We start from the raw sequence: 22,579 nt of genomic DNA on the forward strand, positions 1-22,579 counted from the left end.
CTGTGGCTGGACTTTCATCTTGCATGGCTTGTAGCTGAGAGGTGTTTTCCACGTGGGGGTCTGCGATCCTCCTGCAGGCAGCACCCCAGGGATGGGTCCTTGGGCCTGTGTCTTTAGTGGCTGACCTGGGCTGGAGTTGTTAAAGGAGCATGCAGGAATATTAACAGAGTAGAATCCTTCTACCTGATGTAAAATAAGCTGTCATAAGATATAGGTACTTTAAAAGTGGTGCATGCAAAGCTGCCAGTGTGGCATGATGCTGGCAGAAGCAGTGTGCGGTTAAATCAGCTCCAAGGCTTGCATCAGCCAGCTGAGGAGCTGTGTGCTAAGTTTTCTAAGTTGATGTTGGGTGAGGGGTGCTTTGTTCAGAGGTTTTGTGGTTCCTGCAGCTCAGTGGTCCACAGCATGCTTAATGGAAACATGATTGCTGCTCAGTACCTGCAACATGAATGTTCAGAACTTTATATAATTACTGCTCTTGTCCATCTCTTTTGTCAAGTTCCTAACACATCTTCTAGCTAGTTCGGAAAAACCTCAACTTTTACGTAGAAAAGATCTCAGGAAAAACTCCGAGAAAAAGTATTAAAAATGAAAAAAAAAATGAAAAGAGCTAATAAGCTATTGGGGTAAAGTTACTGTAAGTGTTTTTGTTAAAAAAACCTAGAAACAGACCATCTAAAAAGTGTAACTTGTCTCTATTCAGATGCCTCAGTGCCATTTGTCCTCTTCAGTGTTCGTGCTATCAATCACTTGATTCCGGTGCACAGCCCTTGACTGAGTCACCTTTGGATTGACCTTGGTGACAAGTTAGTGCAGTTCTACAGCCCTGTGACAGCATCGCTCAAAATCAGCTGTGTTTTGCAGCTGGGTAACCTGTGTGCTCTGTCAGCAGAGAGTGCCATTCTCTTGTCATTGATTGACATGATGTCCCAAGAATGTGCCATTGTTTCAAAATTACCCTCAGGTGTGGAACATATTTAGATAATTATCTTGTCTGTAAAGAATAATTTCTGTGCGTAAAGCTTAGCTGGTTGTTTTGGTAGTTACAGACAGTGATGTGTGTGGGAAATGGCCTCTCTGCTTTGAACAGTAAAGGCTCACAAAGGTGAGTTAAGAGCTATCTAAGTCATGTACCCCACCAGAAATTCAAGTGCAGCTGAGAAGCCCTGCACAGTTTCCAAATCTCACAGTGGCCTGTGTATATAGCTTTTGTGAAGAAATAATGTGCAGTGGAAAGATGGAAGTCTTGATAAAACTTCTCAGTAGAATGGAATGTTTCTAAAAAGAAGTAAATTTAAAAAAAAATCTGACTTGGTGGCAAGCACATATTCTTCAGCTTTTCCCAAGAAATACCAAAGGTATCTTCTTGCTTTATTCTGAGCAAGAATGATGCAGTTGTTGAGTTAAATACCCAGTTTATTTTAACAAGATACTTCTAAAGCAAAAATATTTTCTAAATAATTACTATTTTTTACTAAATATCTGATGAAAAAACTCCCAACATCTTGTTTTAGTGTTGCCATGGCAGCTTGTAGAATTTGATGTTTTCAATTGAGTCATGCCAGAATCATTAAATATAAAGCAGTAAGAAAATGACTCAAATCATCAATTAATTTTTCCCTTGTCACACTGTATGCAGAGAAGAATGTAGTTTGTTTCTAGTTGTAGCAAAAAATGAAGAAATCATAAGGGTTGTGTGAAGTAATACATTGATGTCTTTAGTCTGGGTTAATGTCACCAGTGATATGTGTCAGTTGTAACTGCTTGCTACTACTCTAGGATAGGATTAAAGTTTTAGAGCTCTAACCTTTTCAAGTTCACCCTTTTAATTTTACAAAAGAAAGCTGATGTGTTAACTAACTTAAAAATCTGTGAAAACACTTTCTGCGTTGCTTTCACAGTCCTTGTTGGGGTGATGGAGATACGGTGGTTTTGTTTGTTGGGGGAAGGGTGGTTTGGTTTTTTGTTTTGTGTTTTGGGGTTTTTTTCCCACAGGTATGCTGGCAAACCACACTTTTATTCAGTAAAAGCTGATGCATGGAAAAATAGTTCTCATTTGTGTATTTTAAAAGAAGCTTTACCCTGCAGTGGTCATCTTCCATGATAGAGTTGTCATATTCAGTATTCATTGAAAGGGTCTGATGTGTCAGTGGTACCTGCTAAGAGATAATTACCAAGGTGTTTTTCTGGAGTGTGAATTAAGGTTTGATTTTTTCCTGAATGTTTCAGTTTGGAGGGATTTTTGTGGCTGCTAGGGACTGGAACCTCTTGGACAAAGTGTTGAGGGCCAGTGCTGGCAGCTGTTGTTGGATGTTTCCATAGCTGAGTTTTGAGAGGACAGGTTTTGGTGTGTTTCAGTGCAGTTCAGCACAGAAATAATGTACCAAGGAGCATCTTCATGCTTACCTCGGTAAGAGCCTTTGTGTTGTGGCTCCTAGTCCTGCAGTCAGCGCCCATGATGCAACTGACTTAGATTTTCTACAGCTATTTTTGTTTAAGTTAGATATTTTAAATATGTTTGCTTTGTCCATTCCAATGAGTTACTGAACAATTTCAAAAGCAGGTACATCCCTGGTCATCTTGAAATTAAAATAAGTAAGTTAATCTGCTCAACTCAGATCCAGCAAGATTCCTGGACTTCAGCTCAGTGCTGGCTATATGGGTTTCTGCAAGGAAGAGGAGCCAGGAGTCATGACAGCAAAGGATCAGCTACACCAGCACTGAATGAAAGCCATGTTCATCCCCCCCATTTTGTATCTAGGCTTATCTAAAACATCACAGCTCCACTTAATTCTCATTTGCAAAGTGTTCGTGCTTGTTTGTTTTTGTTAAAGAAAAGGCAGTATGATTTTTACTGATATTTGTTCCCAGCTGTTAGTGGAAGTTGAAAAGCCTGTAGTGTTTGACATCTCTGAAGTTCACACTTTTAAAGGGTGGTTGACATTTCTGATGTGAGAAATTCCCTTGTGGTTCTGTATGACAACAGTCTGCAAAATATAGTCTAAAATCTCCCATACTTGGGAAAAATATTTTTCATTTAGAGTAGCATAAAAAATGGCAAATTTAAAAACTCCTATGTATTCTTTGAAAGCAATCCTGTCATGTGAATTTAATCTGTGATCACATCAAAAGCTCAAATGTTTGAATTAGAAGAACTTGTGGACTGATGATCTGAGGAACTCAACAAGCAAAAGAAGTATTCCTTCTTTTTAACACCTTTATGCTGACAAGCAGTGAGTATTCTTAGTTCTGGTTCACCTCATTGAGCAAAGAGGTACTTGCCACCTTCCAAAAAAAGAAAAAAGCCCTACTTCCAAATTTTATCCTCCATCAATATTCAAGTCCATATGTTTTGGTGTTAGGTGACAGTGCCTCTGAAAAATGCATGATTTCAGCTGCTCTGAGGAGTGAAAGATTGGAGCCTCCCATTAAGCCAGTGTTGATTGCATGGAAATTTCCTGCTGGGTGGTTATTTTCTTCAGCTGTGAACTAATGATTCGTTTTCAGGTTGATTATTTAGCTCATATCTCAATGGCTGTTTTTCTTAGGCATCTTGGCTCACAGCTTTGTGAACTGGAAAAGCTGATAGATAAAATGATGATTGCAGAGTTTTCAACTTATGCTCGCAATGATTTAAATAGACCCCTAGAAGATGATTGCCAAATTCTAGAAGAGGTATGTCTGTTATTGAAATTAGCTGTCGCATGAATATGTTTGCATCTTTAACGTACTTAATTAGCACCAAGTAATTCACTCAGGTCTCTAGTAGCAACACTATAATTTTAGACTATTTAACTTCTCATCCACACCTCTCCCCGCCCATTTATTTTTGTGCTTGATAAGATTAAATAATTCTACTTAAACTCTGAACTGCAATCGAGGCCCACTTCATTTTTTCAAAATAATCAGTTCTCTTTTCTGTGATTAAATGTATACTGAGTTCACTTCATGAATCTAAGCATGTAAGTGGAAAAGAACATGGACTCTGATATACTTGGTTGTAAAAATTTAAGTTTTGCAATGAAAGCTGATATTTGCATGTTGTTCTCATTCTGTCTCCCCATGCTTTTATGGGTGCTTATACCAAGCATATGCTTGCCCTGAATGCATGCTTCATTCCCAGTATATATAGATATATATTCCTCATTCCTCTGAAGATCATAAACATACAAAGATTAGGCTATTGTGGTTGCTTTCTAGCCCAGAAAAGATTTTTCTGGATTTTGCCTGTAGGGCTCTTTATTAATTGCTAGAGCCTGTGACCTGTTCAGCCTTGTTTAATCCATTTATGAGATGTAGTGGGTGCCAGTAGCACTGCAGTGCTCCCCTTTCTGCCCTGTGGTTCCTTGCCCTCTGTGCTGCAGCCTCTCACTTGGGCTGTGCTTACTGTCAGCCTTGCTCAGGCTCAGGAAACTCACTCATGGGTAGAAATATCCACAGGTTTAAGTACTTGTGAGTCAGCCCAGTTGAGGAATTGGCAGGAAAAGGGGTGGGAGGAAGAGACTCAGCTGGTATTGCCACAGGGAACTTTTGTGTATAGGCAAAGCTTGGCAGTCATCTGCAGGAATTGGATTGACCTAAATGCTGTTCACTGTGTGCTTGATACATGAACTTTCTTACTGCTGTGCAATTTCTTAAAAGTGTTTCTTGTCTTCACCTTGATATTTTTCATGTGTGTTTTTTTAATTTTATTTTTTCTTGATAGGAGAGACTTGTATCTCTAGTATTTGGACTTCTAAAACAAAGAAAGCTAAATTTTTATGAAATATATGGAGATGAAATGATTAATACTGCAAAGAATATAATTAAACAGGTAAGACAAATATTTCTAATGTACCTGACAAGCTTTTTTCTACCCTTGCAAATATTTTTTTTAGTCATTAATAACAGGTCTGATTAAGTTTTTGGGTGGCTGATGGTCTCTCAGTTAGAGCAGCTGAGCTTGCAGACACTTTAAGGGCTCCCTGAAGCACAAAGGTCTTTACAGAATAATTTTTGGGAGGTGCAGGTAACATAAGCTCCCTGTTTTCTGTGTAAAATTAACATTGTTGTGAACTTCCCTTTCTCTTAAGACGTGGCTCTCTGAAATAGTAGAGTTGTGTCATAGCACTACATTTCATTAAAACCCACAACAAAACAAACACTCCAAAACCACACTAAAAACCTCTCCTTCCCAACACACTGTAAGGCAAAACCCTGGAGTTCTTGGTGTAAACACATAAAGGAGAATCAAAGAACTTGCCAGTTTAAACAAATGAATTCCCGGCAAATGGTACAGAAAATATTTCTTGCCTTTATGTTAACACAGACCTAGCACAGGCACATGATAAAAGGTTGGAAAATATCCTTGCCTATTTCTGAGAAAGCAAGGTGAAGTAATGGAGAAGGTAGAAGTGCTTACCTTTAAAAAAAACTTAAGCCCCAAATCCTTTTCTGCATTGGTGTGGTGGTTTGCCGTTTAGGGCAGAGTATTTCGAGACAAAAAACCTTATTGATAAAACCAGCTAAAATGAATAATTGAACAAAATTCAGATTCTTGCTTTGGGGGAAATACATTGGGTAATTTGGATAGTGACATGAAGACTTGTTTGCAAACAGATCTCAGGCTGAACTTACAGGGTGTGTGTGATACTTTCAGTTTTACTCATCTTGTTTGTTTTCCCACATATGTAAGAATACGGTGTAAGAATGGGGTTCTTTTTTCCTAGAGCCAGGTGATTTTTTAGAGTTATGTTCTGATATGCTATGAACTCCCTCTGATTTGTATCTCAAAGGCTGGGAGATAGGTGCTGAGTTGGGCATCTCCTGTCCTCATAGCATAGTCTGCAGTTCACAGTTGTATTGTGAGCTGGGTTGGGAACCTAGTTTTCAAAAGTTTGGATTTGGTTTTTTAATACTCTTAATTGAAGGTTTTTGTTTTTTAGCCAGACTTGGCTGTTCCAATCCCTTTCACATAGCAGCCCCATGGTTCTGTTGTTCTGGTTGTACAAGGTGGATAGGCCCATATTGCTAGTAAATTTAAAAAAAAAATGAATTAATGAATAACACCAGGATAAAGCTGTTCATCTGCCCTGGCAGTCTCCACTGGCTTTTCACTTGCCTCTATCAGCAGTCATTAGGAGACTTCTTTTTCCCTTCAGATTCTTTGTTTTATCTTATAATAGACAGGTAGTACTCCCTGTTTTTCTGCTCATTCTCAGTCTCAAAATGCTTTTCCCATTCTGCTGGGAAAATTTAAGTTTGATTTTTCAGGTTTCCCCTCTGCTTAATAGTAGACAATGTTGAATCAAATTCCAGTGTAAATTTCTGTTCAGTAAGGAAAATAGGCAGGATTTGTGTAATTCCTGTGTGGTTTGTGCAATGCTTTTGTATGGTGGCCCATTGTCTCAACTCTTAGGGGTACTTTTCCTTAATAAAGGAAACTCTTTTCTTGCCACACCTCAAATGTGCTTCCTCTTCAAATGCATTGCTGGGCTGTTTTGGTCAGTGAATTTTAGTAGGTTTTTGTTGCCAGGCAAGTGTAAGAGCAGAGGTTTGTAAGCACTGAGCACACTGCATAGTTCAAGAACAAGGCTGTGTTCTTCTTCAGAAGCTTCTGTACTGACCACTGTTATTCAGAACAGAGGTAAAATCTGTGTAGCTTGAGATGGCAGCCCTCAGTCACCATTGGGATTGTACAAACTTGCTTAAAGGCAAGATGAGTTCACACTCTGCTACTCATTTGTTCAGTTTATTGACTGGCATTTGGGGGAAAAGCCTTTTTTCAGTCTGAGTGGAGTTGATTTGTACCTTAGGCTTACAAGGGAAAAGAGATTAATGAAATGGCTGTAGAACTGTAGATGTGTTTGGAATGAAAATTGATTGTACTGGAGACCTGAAGAAGCTGGCCAGTTTTGTATGCGCCGGTTGCTTTGGGGGGTTTATTTTGGTTTTTTGGGGGGGGGTGGGGGGGGGTTTGATTGTTTTTTGGGGGTGTTTTTTTTGTGTGTTTTTAGAGAAATAAGTTGTTAAGTGATACAAGTATCTCTTTCTTTTCTTCTTTTACTTTTCCTTATTTAACTTAAGGATTAATGTGTTTATTATGACACTCGGCAGTGGTTAGAAAGAAGCTAAGATCTTCTTTTGTTTTGTTTTTTTTTCCCCCTTAAAATTTGCCAGTGTGTGGTTAATACAGTATCGCAGATAGAAGAAATAGACACAGAAGTGGTTGTTAAGTAAGTATGCAGCCAGATTTTTTTTTGTGGTGCTGGTGGGTGGGGATAGTATGATTTTTAGCATAGATAAATTTACTGTTCTAATTTTTTGCTTAAATTTCCCTATAATTAAGGATTATTCTTCTCTTGCATCCTAAGACTCTGCTTTTGTCCACCTCTGGGTGGATATTGTTTTACTTCTCATTCATATTCTAATGTCACCTTAAATTTACCCTTGAAATAAATACTAAAATTCTCTGAATCTCACTACATGAAGCATACATTTCTTGAATACATCTCTACTTGAAAGTGTTCCCTGTTGCCATAATCTGGGACTTTGTATTAAAACATGTCATGAGTTTAAGTTCCCCATAATCAAGAACAAGAGCTATCCAGAGAGGAGACCAGACAACTTCAGCCCTAGAAATGGTCCATCAGGAACCTCACCAAGCCCATCAAAGGCAAATGCCAGAGCAGAGATGGAGATGGAGCCTGACTCCTCTCAGAGTTTGCCCCAAGGGCAATGTGGAAGAAGAGAAATTCCAGTTGAATGGTAGGGAGAATCTGTTTCCCAGAAGGCTGGTCAGACACTGGAACACAGCCCAGAGAAGCTGTGCAATCTGTGTTCTGGGACATGATCAGGCTTTGACTGACCCAGAGCAACCCTGTGCAGTTGGACCTGCCTTGAGCAGGGCTTGGCCAAGGCAGCTCCAGAGGCCCCAGCTCCAGGGGCCCCTGCCAGCTTCTGTTTTTTCTATGGCTTTATGATTCACTTGACTCAGCAAAGTGTTACCCCAAGATAATAAAAATAGTCCAGCTGATAAAGCAAAGTGAGTTGCAAAACCTGCATGGAATTCATACCCAGATTGAGAAATGACTGGGCACAGGGTCATTTTTACACATTGGATATTTGGTCCCCATTCTTTAGTGTTTAGTCTTCTGCTCTTGAGTCCTAACTGTGTATTACAGGGTTTAATTTTTGTTCTGTCAATGATTTTTCTGCTCTTTTGCCACAAACTGCTGACTTGTACTTTAATAGCAGACATGGTCTCATTGCAATGCCTTGCAAATAGAGCCTTTATATGGGCTTAATAACACAACTTTTTAACACTAGAAAAGTATTTTCATGTAGATTTTTTGTAAATTTTTTTTTCCTACCACATGGTTTGTGAAAGTGTTATTAACCCCACCCCTTGTAGGTAACACATATTTATCCTAGTGAAGAGAACATTATGCCCAGGAAAGAGCTAAAGGGTAAATGTGAAGCTTTCATTTTCTGATAGTATGATCTAATGCTATATCCCTCCTTCCCCTCTCCACTTGCATTGTGTTGATCATGACTGTTGTTTAGGAGGTGATGTCTGTCGCTTGCCAGGTAAAAGTCTACACAGTTTTCCTTATATTTGCAATTCCATTTAAAGCATGTTTTCTTTTCCTGTATGTGCCAGTAGGCATCATGGCCGGCAAACAATTGCTATTTGCTGAATACTGCTCTTTTTTTAGGCTTGCAGACCAGATGAGGATGATGAATTTTCCTCAGTGGTTTGATTTACTGAAGAATATTTTTTCAAAATTCACTATCTTCCTCAAGAGAGTAAAGGTAAGACATTCATCTACAAAGAACTTCATTCAGTTCAGCCATTAAAGGGAATGAAGTTGTTTTTCCATTTGAAGTCTTAAGATCTTGTAGAGTTCAAACTTCTGATGGAAAGGAGATGTGCATATTGGCATCCAGGGCAAAAATGATTAGTGCTAACAAAGAGAGCAGTGACAAAGAGATAATACCTCTTTTGCTCTGTTACTTCTATTCTAAGCTGCTAGGGATTAGGACAGGACTTTTGTACGTGTTAGTTTGCTCCAAATGAGGTTTCTTTCACCTATCTCAGAAACATCAGATATTGGTTGCCATCAGACAAATGGATCTGCCTCTAAATACTAATTACACAACAAAGAAAATCTCTTTCTAGCACAAACTTGTGGCACTGGGTTTTGGGGTGTTTTTTTGTAATAAAAGTTGTATTTCATTCTAGGCAACGTTAAATACTATCCGTAGCGTGGTTTTCTTGGTTCTAGACAAGAACCAAAAAACCAGAGACCTGGAGGATACGCTGCAGAAGAACTCTGCTAAGGAGAGCCTGGTGGACAGCGAGGTGGCCTACCTGACCCACGAGGGGATGTTCATCAGCGACGCCTTCGGTGACGGGGAGCTCCCGGCTGGAGCGGCCGACTCGGCCTCCCAAAGGAACACGTCCCCCAACAGCGAGCCCTGCAGCAGCGACTCCGTCTCGGAGCCCGAGTGCACCACCGACTCCTCGTCCAGCAAGGAGCACACGTCCTCCTCTGTCACTCCAGGAGGAGTGGAGATGATGTGAGTGAAATCCCTGCCTGTCTCCACCTGGCAGCGTGACCAGAACCAGGGTGAGGTGCAGGCGGTTGTTTCTGGTCACACAGTACAAAAATGACTTTGGAGGAATGTGCTTTTTAGGTAGGTGAAGTGTAGTGGCTCTCCCCCTAGAGACTGCCATCAGAGTGCACTGTTACATTTGCCTTTTTTTCACCTCCATATGTAGTGGTACAGGGACTGATTTAGTCACTTCTTCCAGAAAAGAGCCCCTTCTCCGTTAGTTTTTTTTGGGAGGTGGCTTGTGTAGAGAGCAGGATAGATATGAGTCCCTGGAAGACAGATTGTTTGTCATGCCTTTAGCAGGCAGAAGCATTTCTGTTCCCTGTCCATGTTTCCTATGCTTATTTTTCATGGGGGTTTTTTTTTTTGTTGTTTGCTTGGTTTGTTAAGATGGCTTCATAGAATACACCTTGATAAATTCTAGAGAATAATCTTCTGTTTGTCATCACCTATTTGACTTGCATAAATAAATAAATTAATCCATCTCAGTGCTTTGGTTACATAGGCAGTGTTGCCCTGAGGTGCTCCAGTCTCCAGAGTTCCAACCTTCTGGCACCCTTTTATGCATCCCTTACTTGTGGCTGCAAGTCAGAGCTATCTTTTGAAAAGAACTGGGCATAATGTGTGTGGGACTCAGGCATGAACCACTTCAAAAACCAGCATGTCTGGATACAGAGTTATATGAAGCAAAACTGAAAATACCACTTGTTACCCTTCTGAGAGATGGAAGACAGCAAGTGGCCTGGTCTTGCTGCTTGGTCCTTGAGTATCTGTATTTAGGTGTTGAAACAGGTGTTAGTTTTGATGGAGACCTTCCCCACCAATGACAATGCTGGCTGAAGGAGATAGATTTTAAATAGTTATGCTGTGCATAAAACACAGGCCTTTGTATGTCTGAACATCTGTCGTGTGCTGGAAGAGAAATGAAATGTGAAGAGGAGTCCAGGGTTACATGGAAGAGCAGGAAAAGGGAAGGGGGTTGAATCCAAGCTAGCCTGGAGCACTTTGCCAAGTTTACTAAAAATACACCATCCAGCTAGAGCTTCTGAGGAGTAAAGTTGTTTTGAGGCTGGTTGCATAACTTTGTTCTAAAATGAACTTACTTCATCACTCTTCTGGTTTTGTTTGCACCTTTGCTCTGTGTTTGGAGCAGGCTAGTAAAAATACACAGAACAATGTTGGCCCAGTTGTTGCTCTGTAGTGTTCTGAGTTCTCTTCTGTCGTGCTGTCAGTCCTTGGGCTGGCCCAGAAGATTGTGATCTTCACTAATGGCATGAACCATGAGCAGCAGAGCTGTGCTAAGTGCTGGCCTCAGAAAAGTAGACAAGCCATACAAGGTCTTTTAAAAAGTACCACCCTAAGAGCCTGTAGTCTAAAGAGGTAATAGAATGACAGCCTGTAGATTTAGGCTGTGGGGAGTGCAGAAGTATCTATTTTAGGCCTTACACTTGCATTGGAAGAAAAGTGCTGTGTTTTATTTGTCATATGCTTGTGATGCTGAAGTCTCACAGGAGCTGGGTCAATTTTAACTCAGTAAATTGTTAATTACATTTATTGTGTCAGTAATGGCTATATCATGTTTACTCTTAGACCATTAATAGCAATTAGAATGCAAAATCAAAAAAAAAAAAAGGATGTGCTGTTATGCATTTCCTTGCTACGAGGGGCTGACAGGACCTTGACAGCAGCTTAGAAGATCCCATTTGTATAAAGTGACTTTGGTGATTAACTGACTGCATTTGACAATTGCTGCAAGGCTTTTTCTTTCTGTGTGCAAAAATACTGTTTGCTCCATAAACTGATGCTCAGCCAGCTGGTTCTGTCATTTGTAGGATCGGCGAGGACATGAAACTGACTGACCTGGAGCTGGTCAGGCTGGCAAACAATATCCAGGAGTTACTTTATAACGCCTCTGATGTCTGCCACGATCGCTCAGTTAAGTTCCTCATGGCAAGAGCAAAGGTGAGGAGCTTGAGTCAGAACTGCTGGTGGTGCCTCATGCTTGGTGAGCATTTGCTTCCAGGTTACTGTTTTGATGAGGGTTCTGAAGTGGCATCAGTGAAAGGAAACTGTTCCTGCTGCCACAGGCTCTGTATGGTGATGCTCAGAGCACACCAGTGTTAACATAAATCATTGCAAGGCAGTGTTGGTTTCTTCTACCTATTTCTTTCTCTTTTTAATATTTTGATTTGCTGTCTTTGATGCTTCATGCAGAGAATGTGTGTCTGTGACAAGGTAGCAGCTTGCACTGCAGTCTACTCTGTCTGTCACATGTAGGGTTAAATAATGTGCCTCTTCAAACTGTAGTAGGCCTCAGACATGCTGACTAGTTATTTCTCTATGTCTCTGGATTTTTGTGGTGGTATGTCTCCTTACAATGATTTTCTTTGCATGCAGGATGGCTTCCTAGAGAAGCTGAATTCCAACGAGTTCGTTACTCTTTCTCGCTTGATGGAAGGCTTTATTTTGGATACTGAGCAGATCTGTGGCAGGAAAAGCATGTCTTTGAGAGGAGCTCTTCAGAGTCAAGCCAATAGATTTGTGAATAGGTTTCATGAGGAGAGGAAGACAAAACTAAGGTACCTCTGGGTAGACAATATTTGTGTTCTTCCATGAATAATTTTCTGTATCATATGCCAGCTGAACACAGTCTTTTGTTGCCTAGAACATCAGTAAGCTTGTTATACTTAAAAGCAGGGGGTGAAAAAACTGTGTTAAACCTCAATTATTTCCAGTTGGTTTAGACTTTTACTGTTTTCATAACTTGGTTTCTTCAAACTGGATTGTTCTACACTTACCTAAATAAGAGCAGTAATGGCTACAGAAATTACACAAAACTAGCTTTGAAGAGCAGGATTGCTCTGTTTCAGGGGTTTAAGAATAATTCACTTTCAGCTATTTTCTAAAAAGAAAACAAACCCAAACCTCTCAGAGAAACAGCCTGGCCAGTAACATCCATCAAGTCTGTTTGCTCTTCATCCCTCAAAAGCTGTTAAAATTCCAGTATTTATCCATTATTTTATTGGCAATGATCTCATAAATACCTTTTTTGCCTGGTGTAGTTTTTGGTCCCCTGTGACAGATTGAATGAATGAATTGTGAGATCTCTAGACCAGCACAGTGTTGTTCTATTTTGCTGCTGACAATTGTTGGGCGCCTCCTTCTCATGAAGATGACTGGCATGACATCTTGGGCCAGTGGTTTTTGTTAAAGTTGTTTTTCAGCATTACAGTCAACAGAATTGTCAGGACAAGGTATTTCTTTCTCAGCCTCCTCTCTTTTGTGTTTGTCCCAGCCTGCTTTTGGACAATGAGCGCTGGAAGCAAGCTGAAGTTCCTGCCGAGTTCCAGGACCTCGTTGATTCCGTGTCAGATGGCAGAATTTCTCTCCCTGAAAAAAAACCAACAGGTGTGTCTTGCAGTCCTGCTGTGAAATGAATTTATTATCTGCAAATTCTGCTGTTGAATGTTGATGGACATGTTCTGATGACACGCTGGATCTGTGTTTGCTCTCTGTCCTTTTGGGGGATGGGAAGTTGATAGCTGTTCTCTTATCTTTTTATTTTTTTCTGTTGCTGGTGTTGAAATATCTTGTGCTGAAAGATTATCTGTTTATTTTTTGGAAACACCAGAAGAGTTAGCACAGGGAGAGAGCTGCCTTTTTATACAAATATTCCCAATGTAGAGGCTTGCAGCCTCTGCACAAATTCAGTCTTTTCCCAGAAGGTACCACTAATGAATTGCAAGGGACTGAGGAGCACGTGCATGTGCTCAGCCCTCCTTGCGTGAAACAAAGCCTGCTCCTTCCCACTACTTCATCTGCCAGTTCAAATTAAAGGCAGCATGCCATGTGGCTGCTCATGGAAGGAAAACTCATGTTCATTCAATTATTTACCTTGCCACAGAAACCTCATTTGACCTCAGAAAAGTCACTTTTTCCTCCTTCCCCACTTCCACATGTGCACAGTGGGAATGCTTAATGTGTTCTTACCTTGTGGGGATACTTATCCAGTATTGCAGTGGTGGAGGGGAAGTGAATAACCAGAAGAGGAAGAAAGCATGCAGAGAGGGGGAGAAAAATGGCAAGAGATTAGAAGGAAGAAAATACAGTGATGTCATGGTGGAGAAACCCTGATCTCCCAGAAGGAACATAGCAGATAACAGAGAGTGTATTAAAGCAATAATTACTCCAGTTATGAACATGACACCAAAATATGTTTGTCAGCCAGTGCTCGTAAAATAACCTCCTGCAGCCTCCTTTGAGCAGATAATTTAGCATGAAAAACTGTATCAGTAAGAGCTTCTGTTATGAAGCCTGAGGAAAAAGTGATTTGAAGCTAAAATATTAATATACACAGCAAATCACTTGAGAATGTATAGTAGAAAACCTAGTGGCTTTTTCTGCCTTTTTTCTATTTGTAACCTGTTGTATTTGGAGTTTTTAAGTCCATAATGACTGTGGGACTATAAGATTTTTTGATCTAAAATCATAGCAGATAATGAAGTAATTTTGTGGGTCATAACAATTTTGATGGGTGATCAACTATTTAATAAATACTGTAAAAGACAGAAGTGCTTGCTACAAAAATTGTGGGTTTTTTCAAACCTTATCAAGTGAACACTGAATTTTTATAAACAGCATTTTTTGCACTTGTTTTTAGTTCAACTCACTCTTTTTCCTGTCTTACTAAAATATCTAGCTACTGAAGAAAGAAAGCCAGCTGAATTCCTTATTGTTGAAGGACAAAAATATGCAACAGTTGGGTAAGATGCACTCTTTTCTTTTAGCAGTGGGTTAGTTGGCAAGAACTTTGGAGTAGAACTGTGATGAATGCTAACAGCTTTAGCAATCATATTTAAATTTAAAATCCCTCTTCTTTTACAGATTAGTTGCTCTTTGATTCCCAACAGTTATAAAACACTACAAGCTCTTAGCTACATTAAAATGCCATTTTTTCTCTGAGTGGCTAGGTTCTAATTTATAATTTTATTTCAGTGGTTTTTCCAATTATTTCATGAAAACACATACCTGAAAATACAGGTTTGTCTTCTGAGCACATTGTTATTTCTTGGAATCTAGGTTATCTCTGGCAAAAATTGTAGGCTCTCAGAATGGTTTGGGATGAGAGAGACTTCTAAAGATCATCTCGTCCTGCAGTGAGCAGGGGCACCTTGCACTTGCTCAGGACCCTGACCAACTCAACCTTGAATGTTTCCAGGGCTGGGACATTCACCACCTCTCTGGGCTGCCTGTACCAATGTTCCACCATTCTCATTGTAAAAAATTTCTTCCTTGTGTCTAGTATGAATCTACCCTGCTTTAATTTAAAACTGTCTGTTGCTCCTTGTCCTTTCACAGTTTGTCCTTATCTTTCCTATAAGCCCCTGTAAGTACTGAAAGGCTGCAATAAGGTCCCCCCAGAGCCCTCTTCTTTCCAGGCTGGACAGCACCAAAAGACCTGAGTCCAGCACTGAATGGTTGCTTATCTTATTCAGAATAAGATATGGGCCCTCTCAGAAGCTGCATATGCTATTTCTTAGTATCCTGGCTGATTTGAATTGGAAAGTGGTTTCTTAAAGCTGGTTATATCAGAGACTTTTTAAAATGTATGATATTCACTTATTTCTTTCATTTAAAAGCATGCTGTGTTTCCAGAGACTGTGAGGCTTGAGCATTAATTATGTATGACAGTGTTTTTGGAGAGGGAGTAAAGCCTAGAAGATCTCACTCCCCAGAGTTCTAACATCAATTTGCACCAAACTTAAAAGGTGTGATGTACAGGATGTCTTGGACCGGCTGTCATTTTATGAGTTGCTTCATGATGATGTGTCATTTTTCAATTGGAAACAGAATCTGATGGCTGAGAACTTCTGTGCCAGTCAAATGATATCACTGCTGAAGAGCATTTCAGGTCGAGTAGGAGCATTGCTCTAAAGGATAAAATTTGCTTAATATATGATGTGTTTGATAATATTCCTCTGCTCACTTGAAGCCTGTTATATTTAGCTCTGTGAAGCAAGTGAGAGCTTCACAGTGCAAATATTTGTTTTATTCCTACACACTTCTACATCCAGTTTCATTGCATCTAATCATATAAAATGCGTTCATTACAAATGCCTCATGTTCACAAAACATTCTCCAGGTGTTTATTTTCAGTTGACTTGTCGTCATCTTTTTGCACTCTACCGCCTTAAAGAAGAAAGTGTTAACTTTTCAAAATTTTAAAATATCTACTCTGAATGTTTGATCTTGCGTGAATTTTCCTGCCTTTTTTGAATTTGAATTCTAAGGAGCATGCTTGCTCTATGGGGAGCCTTCTTAATTCCATCCAGTAGCTCCCAAATTCTCCAGTGCCTGCTGACTTCAGGAGAAATTACAGGTGTTGAGCATCTTTGAATATTTGGTGCTGTTTCTTCACAGCTGCCTTCTCTGTTTGTGACTCCTTAGCATTTTTTATGTATTTTTCAGAATTTTCTTTCATATAAAATACTTCTTCCACACACCACCCTGTGGAGTGGGTATTGGTTGTAACTATCTCTATGTAAATCTCCTTTGATGTTGCACTTCTGCTCCACATCAGTTAGTGAATTTATTCAATGCTATAGTCTCTAGCATTGGGTAGCTTTCTATCAACATGACTGGCCTGTGTTTGACTTTTCAGCTCCTTTTGTGCACTGAAATGACGTACTTGGCTGTTTCCTCTCTTTCAGGACAGTATTGCTGCTAATAAGAATAATCCTGGAGTACTGCCAGTGTGTGGATAACATTCCTTCCATCACCACTGACATGCTGACCCGCCTGTCAGATTTACTGAAGGTATGGCTCCAGATGTGCCCCAGTGCCCAGCAGGGGCAGGCAGGCTGCAGAGAACATGTCTTCCTCTCAGTAATGCTCATGTGTTTTTGGGATTTCATATAAATTATAAAAATTATCTAGAATCATTGTGTTTGCCACTGTGCCATAAGGAAAGCTTTCAAGCCAAAGGCATTAAAGATGTAATTTGTTGTGGGAATTAACTCTGGCTGTTCACCTGGAATATTGGAAATCCTATCTAGTAGCATTTGACATAGCTGCCTGTCCTTCAGGCTGGGTGTAGAATTAATGCTGCTGAAAAAAAAGCAATTTGATCCCAGATGCCACAGAAATATATATGTGTATTGAGGAAGGAAACAAGTCCCTTGGTTTTTACAAATCAGTAGAGGTATAGTCAGTAGAAGCATGAAAAATAGTATGGGATAAAGGTTCTGTAGTAAAATGTAAAGGTGATGAAACACCAGGACCTCTTGGTCATTTATTTTTCACTAGAGAAGAGGAAAGCTGGTAAAGCCCAGGCACTGCAAGGTAAAATAAATAATCAATAATAAAAGGAGCACATTAATGCACCTTAAAACTGTCATATATATATACACATACATACACACATAGATATGTGTCTGTACAGGCTCCAAAGCTTAGCAGCTAATTTATGTCAAGGTGTTCATTTGCACCTTTGCCCACAAAGGTCTTATCAGGTATTTTGAGTTCTGAACATGAGCATAATCAATGAAAGCTAAACAGATTCAATCTCCAAAAGGATATTTTACATAAGGTGTGGGGCAGGGGAGGGGAAACTCTAGGAGATGGACCTTTAAATATTTGTCCTATTGGTAGCTGGTATTTGAATAACCAGATGCAGGAAGACTGCTCCCTGCAGTTGTCTTTCATTCATCTACAAATTTTCCATTTTAAAAACACTATCCAAGGCAAATCAGTCTGTCTGAGCCTGCCCCTATTCAAGTCTCCTTCTCCAGCTGCTGCTTCCCTCAGGAATTGCAGGACCTTTTCACAGGTAGAATAGCAGTGGATGCATCAAACTTGGCCAGATTTGCATATCTGTGTTAATTCCCTCACCTTATCTCATTCTAGCTCTGTCATTTGTGATTTATTTCTTGGTATTCAAGCATCATGAGCAGTTTAATTGCTGTATTTTTTATCTGTCAGCAAGGTGCCATCAATTGGAGAGATGTCAAGAACAGCTAGAAAAAACAAAAGCTCATTTATTACACTTTGAACAAAATAGAGCTACTCCAGGTGTCCTGGCACTGTACTTTTTGTTTGACAGCTGTCAGAGCCAGTGAACTTTGAGAGTAGCAAGAGTTAGACTTGATTGTAATGGAAAATGGAAAGCATTCCCAGGTAATGAAATTCCTGGTTCTGAGCTGTGACTGCAGCCTGAGTGAAATGACACCTGTGTATGGGAGAAATCATGGAATCCTTTACATTGGAAAAGACCTCTAAGATCAATCCAGTCCAGTTGTTTACCCAACACTGCCAAGGCCACATCTACACATCTTTTAAATACCTCCAGGGATGGTGACTCCAGCACTCTCCTGGGCAGCCTGTTCCAATGTTTGACAACCCTTTCAGTGAAGAGATTATCCCTACTATCCAGCTTGAGGCCGTTTCCTCTTGTCCTGTTGCTTGTGGAAGAAGAGACTGACCCCTGCCTGACTACACCTTCCTGTCAGGGAGTTGTAGAGAGCAGAAAGGTCTCCCTGAGCCTCCTTTTCTCCAGGCTGAGCACCCCTGGCTCCCTCAGCTGCTCCTCATCAGATTTGTGTTCCAGATCCTTCTCTGGGCGCAGTCCAGCCCCTCAGTGTTGTGAGAGGCACACGTGGCTGGAATTACTGGGGTTGCTCAGGTGGTGCAGACAAGAGAAGGCTCCTACTGGGTGCAGGAATGCTTTCCTCCCAGCAGGCACAAGGAGGAGGTGCTGCTCTGTTCCAGGCTCCCTCCCTGCTCTGTCTGCACCAGGCCATCTGGGAGCAGTCATTGCCACAAAAGGCAAGGGACAGTACATGTGGCCAGCACCCTTTACAGACCATGTTTTTGATGGTTTGCCTCACAGGCAACACTAACCTGAGCTAAATGACTCAGAGGAGCTTAGCCTGTGTGAAATGTGTGGAGAGGAAAGCTCCAAAAAATTCCAGGAAAAACTCTCAAAATTTGAGGGAAAATTCCCCAGAATTACAGGAAAACCCCTGAAGTTTGACCAAAAATCCTCCAAATTTTAGGGAAAAAAAACCTGAAAAACATTGAAAAAATCAAGGAAAAAGGGCCAAAATTCCAGGAAAAACATCCCAAAATAACCTTCAGCAAAAATCCCCAAATCCCACTAAAAACTCCAAAAATTCCAGAAAAACCACCAAAAAAATCCAGGGAAAATCTGGTTAAAATTCCAGGGAAAAGCCTTAAAAATCTGCTAGAAAAAAGCCCCAAAATTCTAGGGAAAATCTCCAAAGAAATCCAGGAAAACTACACAATATTTGAGGGAAAATATTTTTTTAAAATCTAGGAAAAATCCCCAGAATCTTAATGAAAAAAAATCTCCCAAAATTTGAACCTTTGGCCCAGTGGTTGTATTTAAAGTCCAAACAGAGGCATAAGAAAAGTTGTTGCTTTCTGGAGAAGATGAAGAGGATGTGAGGCAGTTTCAGCCCTGCCCTGTCCAAGGGCAGTGGAGGTTTTGCCTCTCTCAGATCAGGGGCCACACGTGGCTCTGGGTCAGTTGTGGCATGAGGTCTGGGTTGCTTTTCCAGCCCTGGATGCACCATTCTGGCAGCCCAGAGTTGGGGGGTGCTTCATGGTGCCTCTCTCTGTGGGCCTGCATGTTGTGACTGACACCAACAGCAGAAAATTATTTCCCCTTTTTGCACAAGTAGGGTTGAAATTTTGGCTTTGTTCTTGTGTTATTGTGAAGAAAGACCTGTGAAGCAGAATAATGCCCCTGCCCTCAAAAAGGAGGTCTTTGTGAGGGCAGTTCTCTGTGTTGCAGACACAAGCTGCAGGGCAGCCTTGTCACAATTTCTCCTTCATCTTCAGGTGTATGAGAAAGGGTCAGGTCTCTAAGTTTTGCCTCTCAATGTCAACAGACAGTTCTGTTCAATTATGAGCCCTGGAATTTCTGCTCTACATTCAGTGCAGGAGTTGGGACAGCAGCAGTGTCTTTTCTGCTGCATCACCCAGGCCCAGTCTGGAATATCTGGTGTCTCAAGCTGGGTGAGGAAGCAGAATTCCAGTGTAAGACAGAACCTGCTGATAGCAACTGTCTTACTGTCCAGAGGCTTTGTTGGCCTGTGTGCTTTTAATGATAACTTCTTTTCTCCTGGAAGTTAGGAAAGTCTCAGCATGAGTTGTCCACTATACCTGGAATTCTTACAGAATTGGCTTTTCATCTTCTGTGCATTGTTTGTTAAATCCAGTATTTCATAGTGTTACAAACATAGATTCAGTCACTTCAGCAGGAGGGAGTTTCAGTGCCTTCAAGTTTTCTTTAACATCAGCAGTGGAGAAGGTCAAGAGCCTGAGCAGAAACCTTTTATCTTGATGTTTTCCACTCTGATATTATGTAGCTACTCTGTTGAGGAAAACTAGTGGAACTCTGGAACCTGCCTACATAATGACTTAGTTAATCTTGCAAAATTCTATTGATGGCGTTTCTAAACTGTGGGTTTGTGTAGATGATAAAAAGTCAACATGCATTTTCACTGTCCTTCTTTTTCTCACAGTATTTCAACTCTAGAAGTTGCCAATTAGTGCTTGGAGCCGGTGCATTACAAGTTGTTGGCTTGAAAACAATCACTACAAAAAACTTAGGTATGGATTTCTGTATTTAAAATGTCAAAGCTTGTTGCCCTGTCTATTAAAAAACCCAAGTGCAGAAAAGCCCTAAATATCTGTGATAAGCTCTGTTTGAGTTGTGGGGCTGTGCGTGGGCACAGAGGGTGGTAAGACCTTGCCAGTTACCTGCCTGGAGCGTAGTTTTAAACTTTCTCCTGAAATTAAGAGCCTTTGACTGATGGGTTGGAGCAGGCATTTAAACTTAAAATTCCCATGATTCAGGCTGAGAAACTGGTGAAATGACCAGTCTGCATTTCCCTTTTGGAAAGGGAACAGCCTGATAAGAATGGGTTGAGAAGCTGTGGGCCGCAGCTGGGTCAGGTTTTTGCTGCAGAATGTTAGGCCAGTGTGGTGACCACACTGGCACCAGTGTGTGTCCTGCTGCTGGCTCAGGCCCTGTTGGAGTTGGGAGAAGCCTGGTTTTTGGGATCCTGCTGGCACTGCAGCAGGAGCAGGCTCAGGGCAGGTCAGTGCTGGCAGAGCAGGGTGTTTTGTACAGCGCTGCAGCAGAAACACTGCTGCCTTGAGAATGTGGTTGCTGAGGTTAAGTAGCTGATGAGTCAGGTCTTTAGAGATCTCTCCGATGTCTGTATGTGCTCAGGGCTCAAAATGTTGAGTAAACACTCAAGGAGCCTCTTGGAAAATCAGTCCCTTATCCCATCTTACCAGGCTGGATGTGAGCTGCGAGGTACCAGCCTGGCATCTTCATGGGGTGGGGGCTCCCAGGGAAACAAACATGTACCTCCATGCTTTCAGAACAGACCAAAGCCCACCATGTGAAATTGTGTCAGATCTGTTACTTATGTCACAGGAGACACAGTCCATACAGAAGGAACTCTTCTGTGTAATAACTGTTATTTCTCCTCCTGGGTTCACAGCCCTTTCTTCACGTTGCCTCCAGCTCATCGTACACTACATTCCCATTATCAGGGCTCACTTTGAAGCTCGGCTGCAGCCGAAGCAGTTCAGCATGCTCAGGCATTTTGACCACATCACAAAGGTAACTCTTCTGGCATTTCCTGAAACACAGAGTTCTGCTTTTCAACTGTACTCTGAAGAACATGAATGCCACTAGAAAATGAAACCTGCTTTCTTCCCTTACAGGATTATCACGACCACATAGCTGAAATTTCAGCAAAGCTCGTTGCCATAATGGATAGCTTATTTGACAAACTATTATCCAAGGTAATGATTTATGGAAATAATGATACACTCTCTAAATTGCAACTGGAGGTCTCATTGTATACAGTCTAGATGTTTCAAATGGAGCCTTAAACTTTCCTAATGAGGCCTTGTTTGAACTTCTTTTAATTATATAGATGGAAAGCTCTGTGCTGTTCTCATGAATGTGTCTTGTGTTCACATTTGCCACCTGGGTGTCAGTCACCTTCACTCCCAGGAAAATGAAGTGTTTCATTGGCTGTTTCAGCAGGAATGGCAATGCTGTAGCTGGCACAGATGCTCGAGTGTTCAGGAGCTGAAGTGCTCTCCTACCACTGACAGCTCTTGTGTGCAGCCAGGCTCAGCAGATCCCGTTTCCTGCTCTTTCCAATGGCGAGGGCGGCATTCGCGGCACCTGAGGAAACAGCAGGAAAGTGCTGAGGAGGAAGAGTTTTGGAGAGGAAGGACCAGCCCATCTGTTGGGCTGCAGGCCTGGGGACTGGAGGTCTGTGCTCAGCAGTTCCTGCTCTGGAGCAGCATTAGTACTCCTGGTGTGTTTTGGTGTTTAAACAGTACTACAGTGTGGTCTTGGGCTGGATCTACTCTGGGTCACTTCAGGGTAGAACACACATCCTTGACCCACAGATACATAAAGTACATGACCTTTTAAAGCTTAGTGTTGTGCTTTGGATCTTGAGGTTTTGGGGAAAAAAATAAGCTGTTTCATGACAGGCATGAATTCATTTTTTAGTGACAAATTTGATTGATTGGCCTGGGCCTACATCTTCCTTCAAGGAGCTCATGAGAAGCACGGGAGCACAGGCTGGGGACAGGCTGATGAGAGCTGTAGTGGAGCAGTTGCAACAGGCACCATTTCTGTCTTCCTTGCTGTTTCTGTTATTTTATTGCTACTTTATGTTGTGCTTTTTCATTTCATCTGTTTGTTTGGTCTGTCAAGTAGTGCTGCCTAAACTTAGGGTGGGGGAAAAAAAAAGCAAAAGCATTTAAATTGGGATTTCCCACTCCTATTGTGTTTACTTTTAAAAAAAATGTGTTTATGCTCTTCTCTAAAGACCAGTATGGTCTGCTGGTTTTTGGGGGTTTTGTCCCACATAAAAGTAACTGCTATGTGAAGTAACATGGCTGTTTGGCCACTGTCTCT

The 22,579-nt window shown here is 41.1% G+C and overlaps 1 protein-coding gene across 1 annotated transcript in view; it reads left to right on the top strand.

Annotated features, from left to right (window-relative positions):
• Positions 1-22,579, top strand: part of VPS54 (VPS54 subunit of GARP complex) — a 48,417-nt gene that overhangs the window by 19,487 nt on the left and 6,351 nt on the right. Inside the window, exons 9-21 of the mRNA XM_066546353.1 lie at positions 3,549-3,675; positions 4,706-4,813; positions 7,159-7,214; positions 8,697-8,793; positions 9,224-9,561; positions 11,430-11,559; positions 11,995-12,176; positions 12,893-13,005; positions 14,297-14,360; positions 16,308-16,413; positions 20,145-20,232; positions 21,135-21,256; positions 21,361-21,441. Coding sequence (XP_066402450.1) covers positions 3,549-3,675; positions 4,706-4,813; positions 7,159-7,214; positions 8,697-8,793; positions 9,224-9,561; positions 11,430-11,559; positions 11,995-12,176; positions 12,893-13,005; positions 14,297-14,360; positions 16,308-16,413; positions 20,145-20,232; positions 21,135-21,256; positions 21,361-21,441 — 1,612 coding nt within the window. The remainder of the gene's footprint in view (positions 1-3,548; positions 3,676-4,705; positions 4,814-7,158; positions 7,215-8,696; positions 8,794-9,223; positions 9,562-11,429; positions 11,560-11,994; positions 12,177-12,892; positions 13,006-14,296; positions 14,361-16,307; positions 16,414-20,144; positions 20,233-21,134; positions 21,257-21,360; positions 21,442-22,579) is intronic.

The sequence above is a fragment of the Molothrus aeneus genome, chromosome 3, assembly GCF_037042795.1.
Source record: "Molothrus aeneus isolate 106 chromosome 3, BPBGC_Maene_1.0, whole genome shotgun sequence".
Taxonomy (NCBI): domain Eukaryota; kingdom Metazoa; phylum Chordata; class Aves; order Passeriformes; family Icteridae; genus Molothrus; species Molothrus aeneus.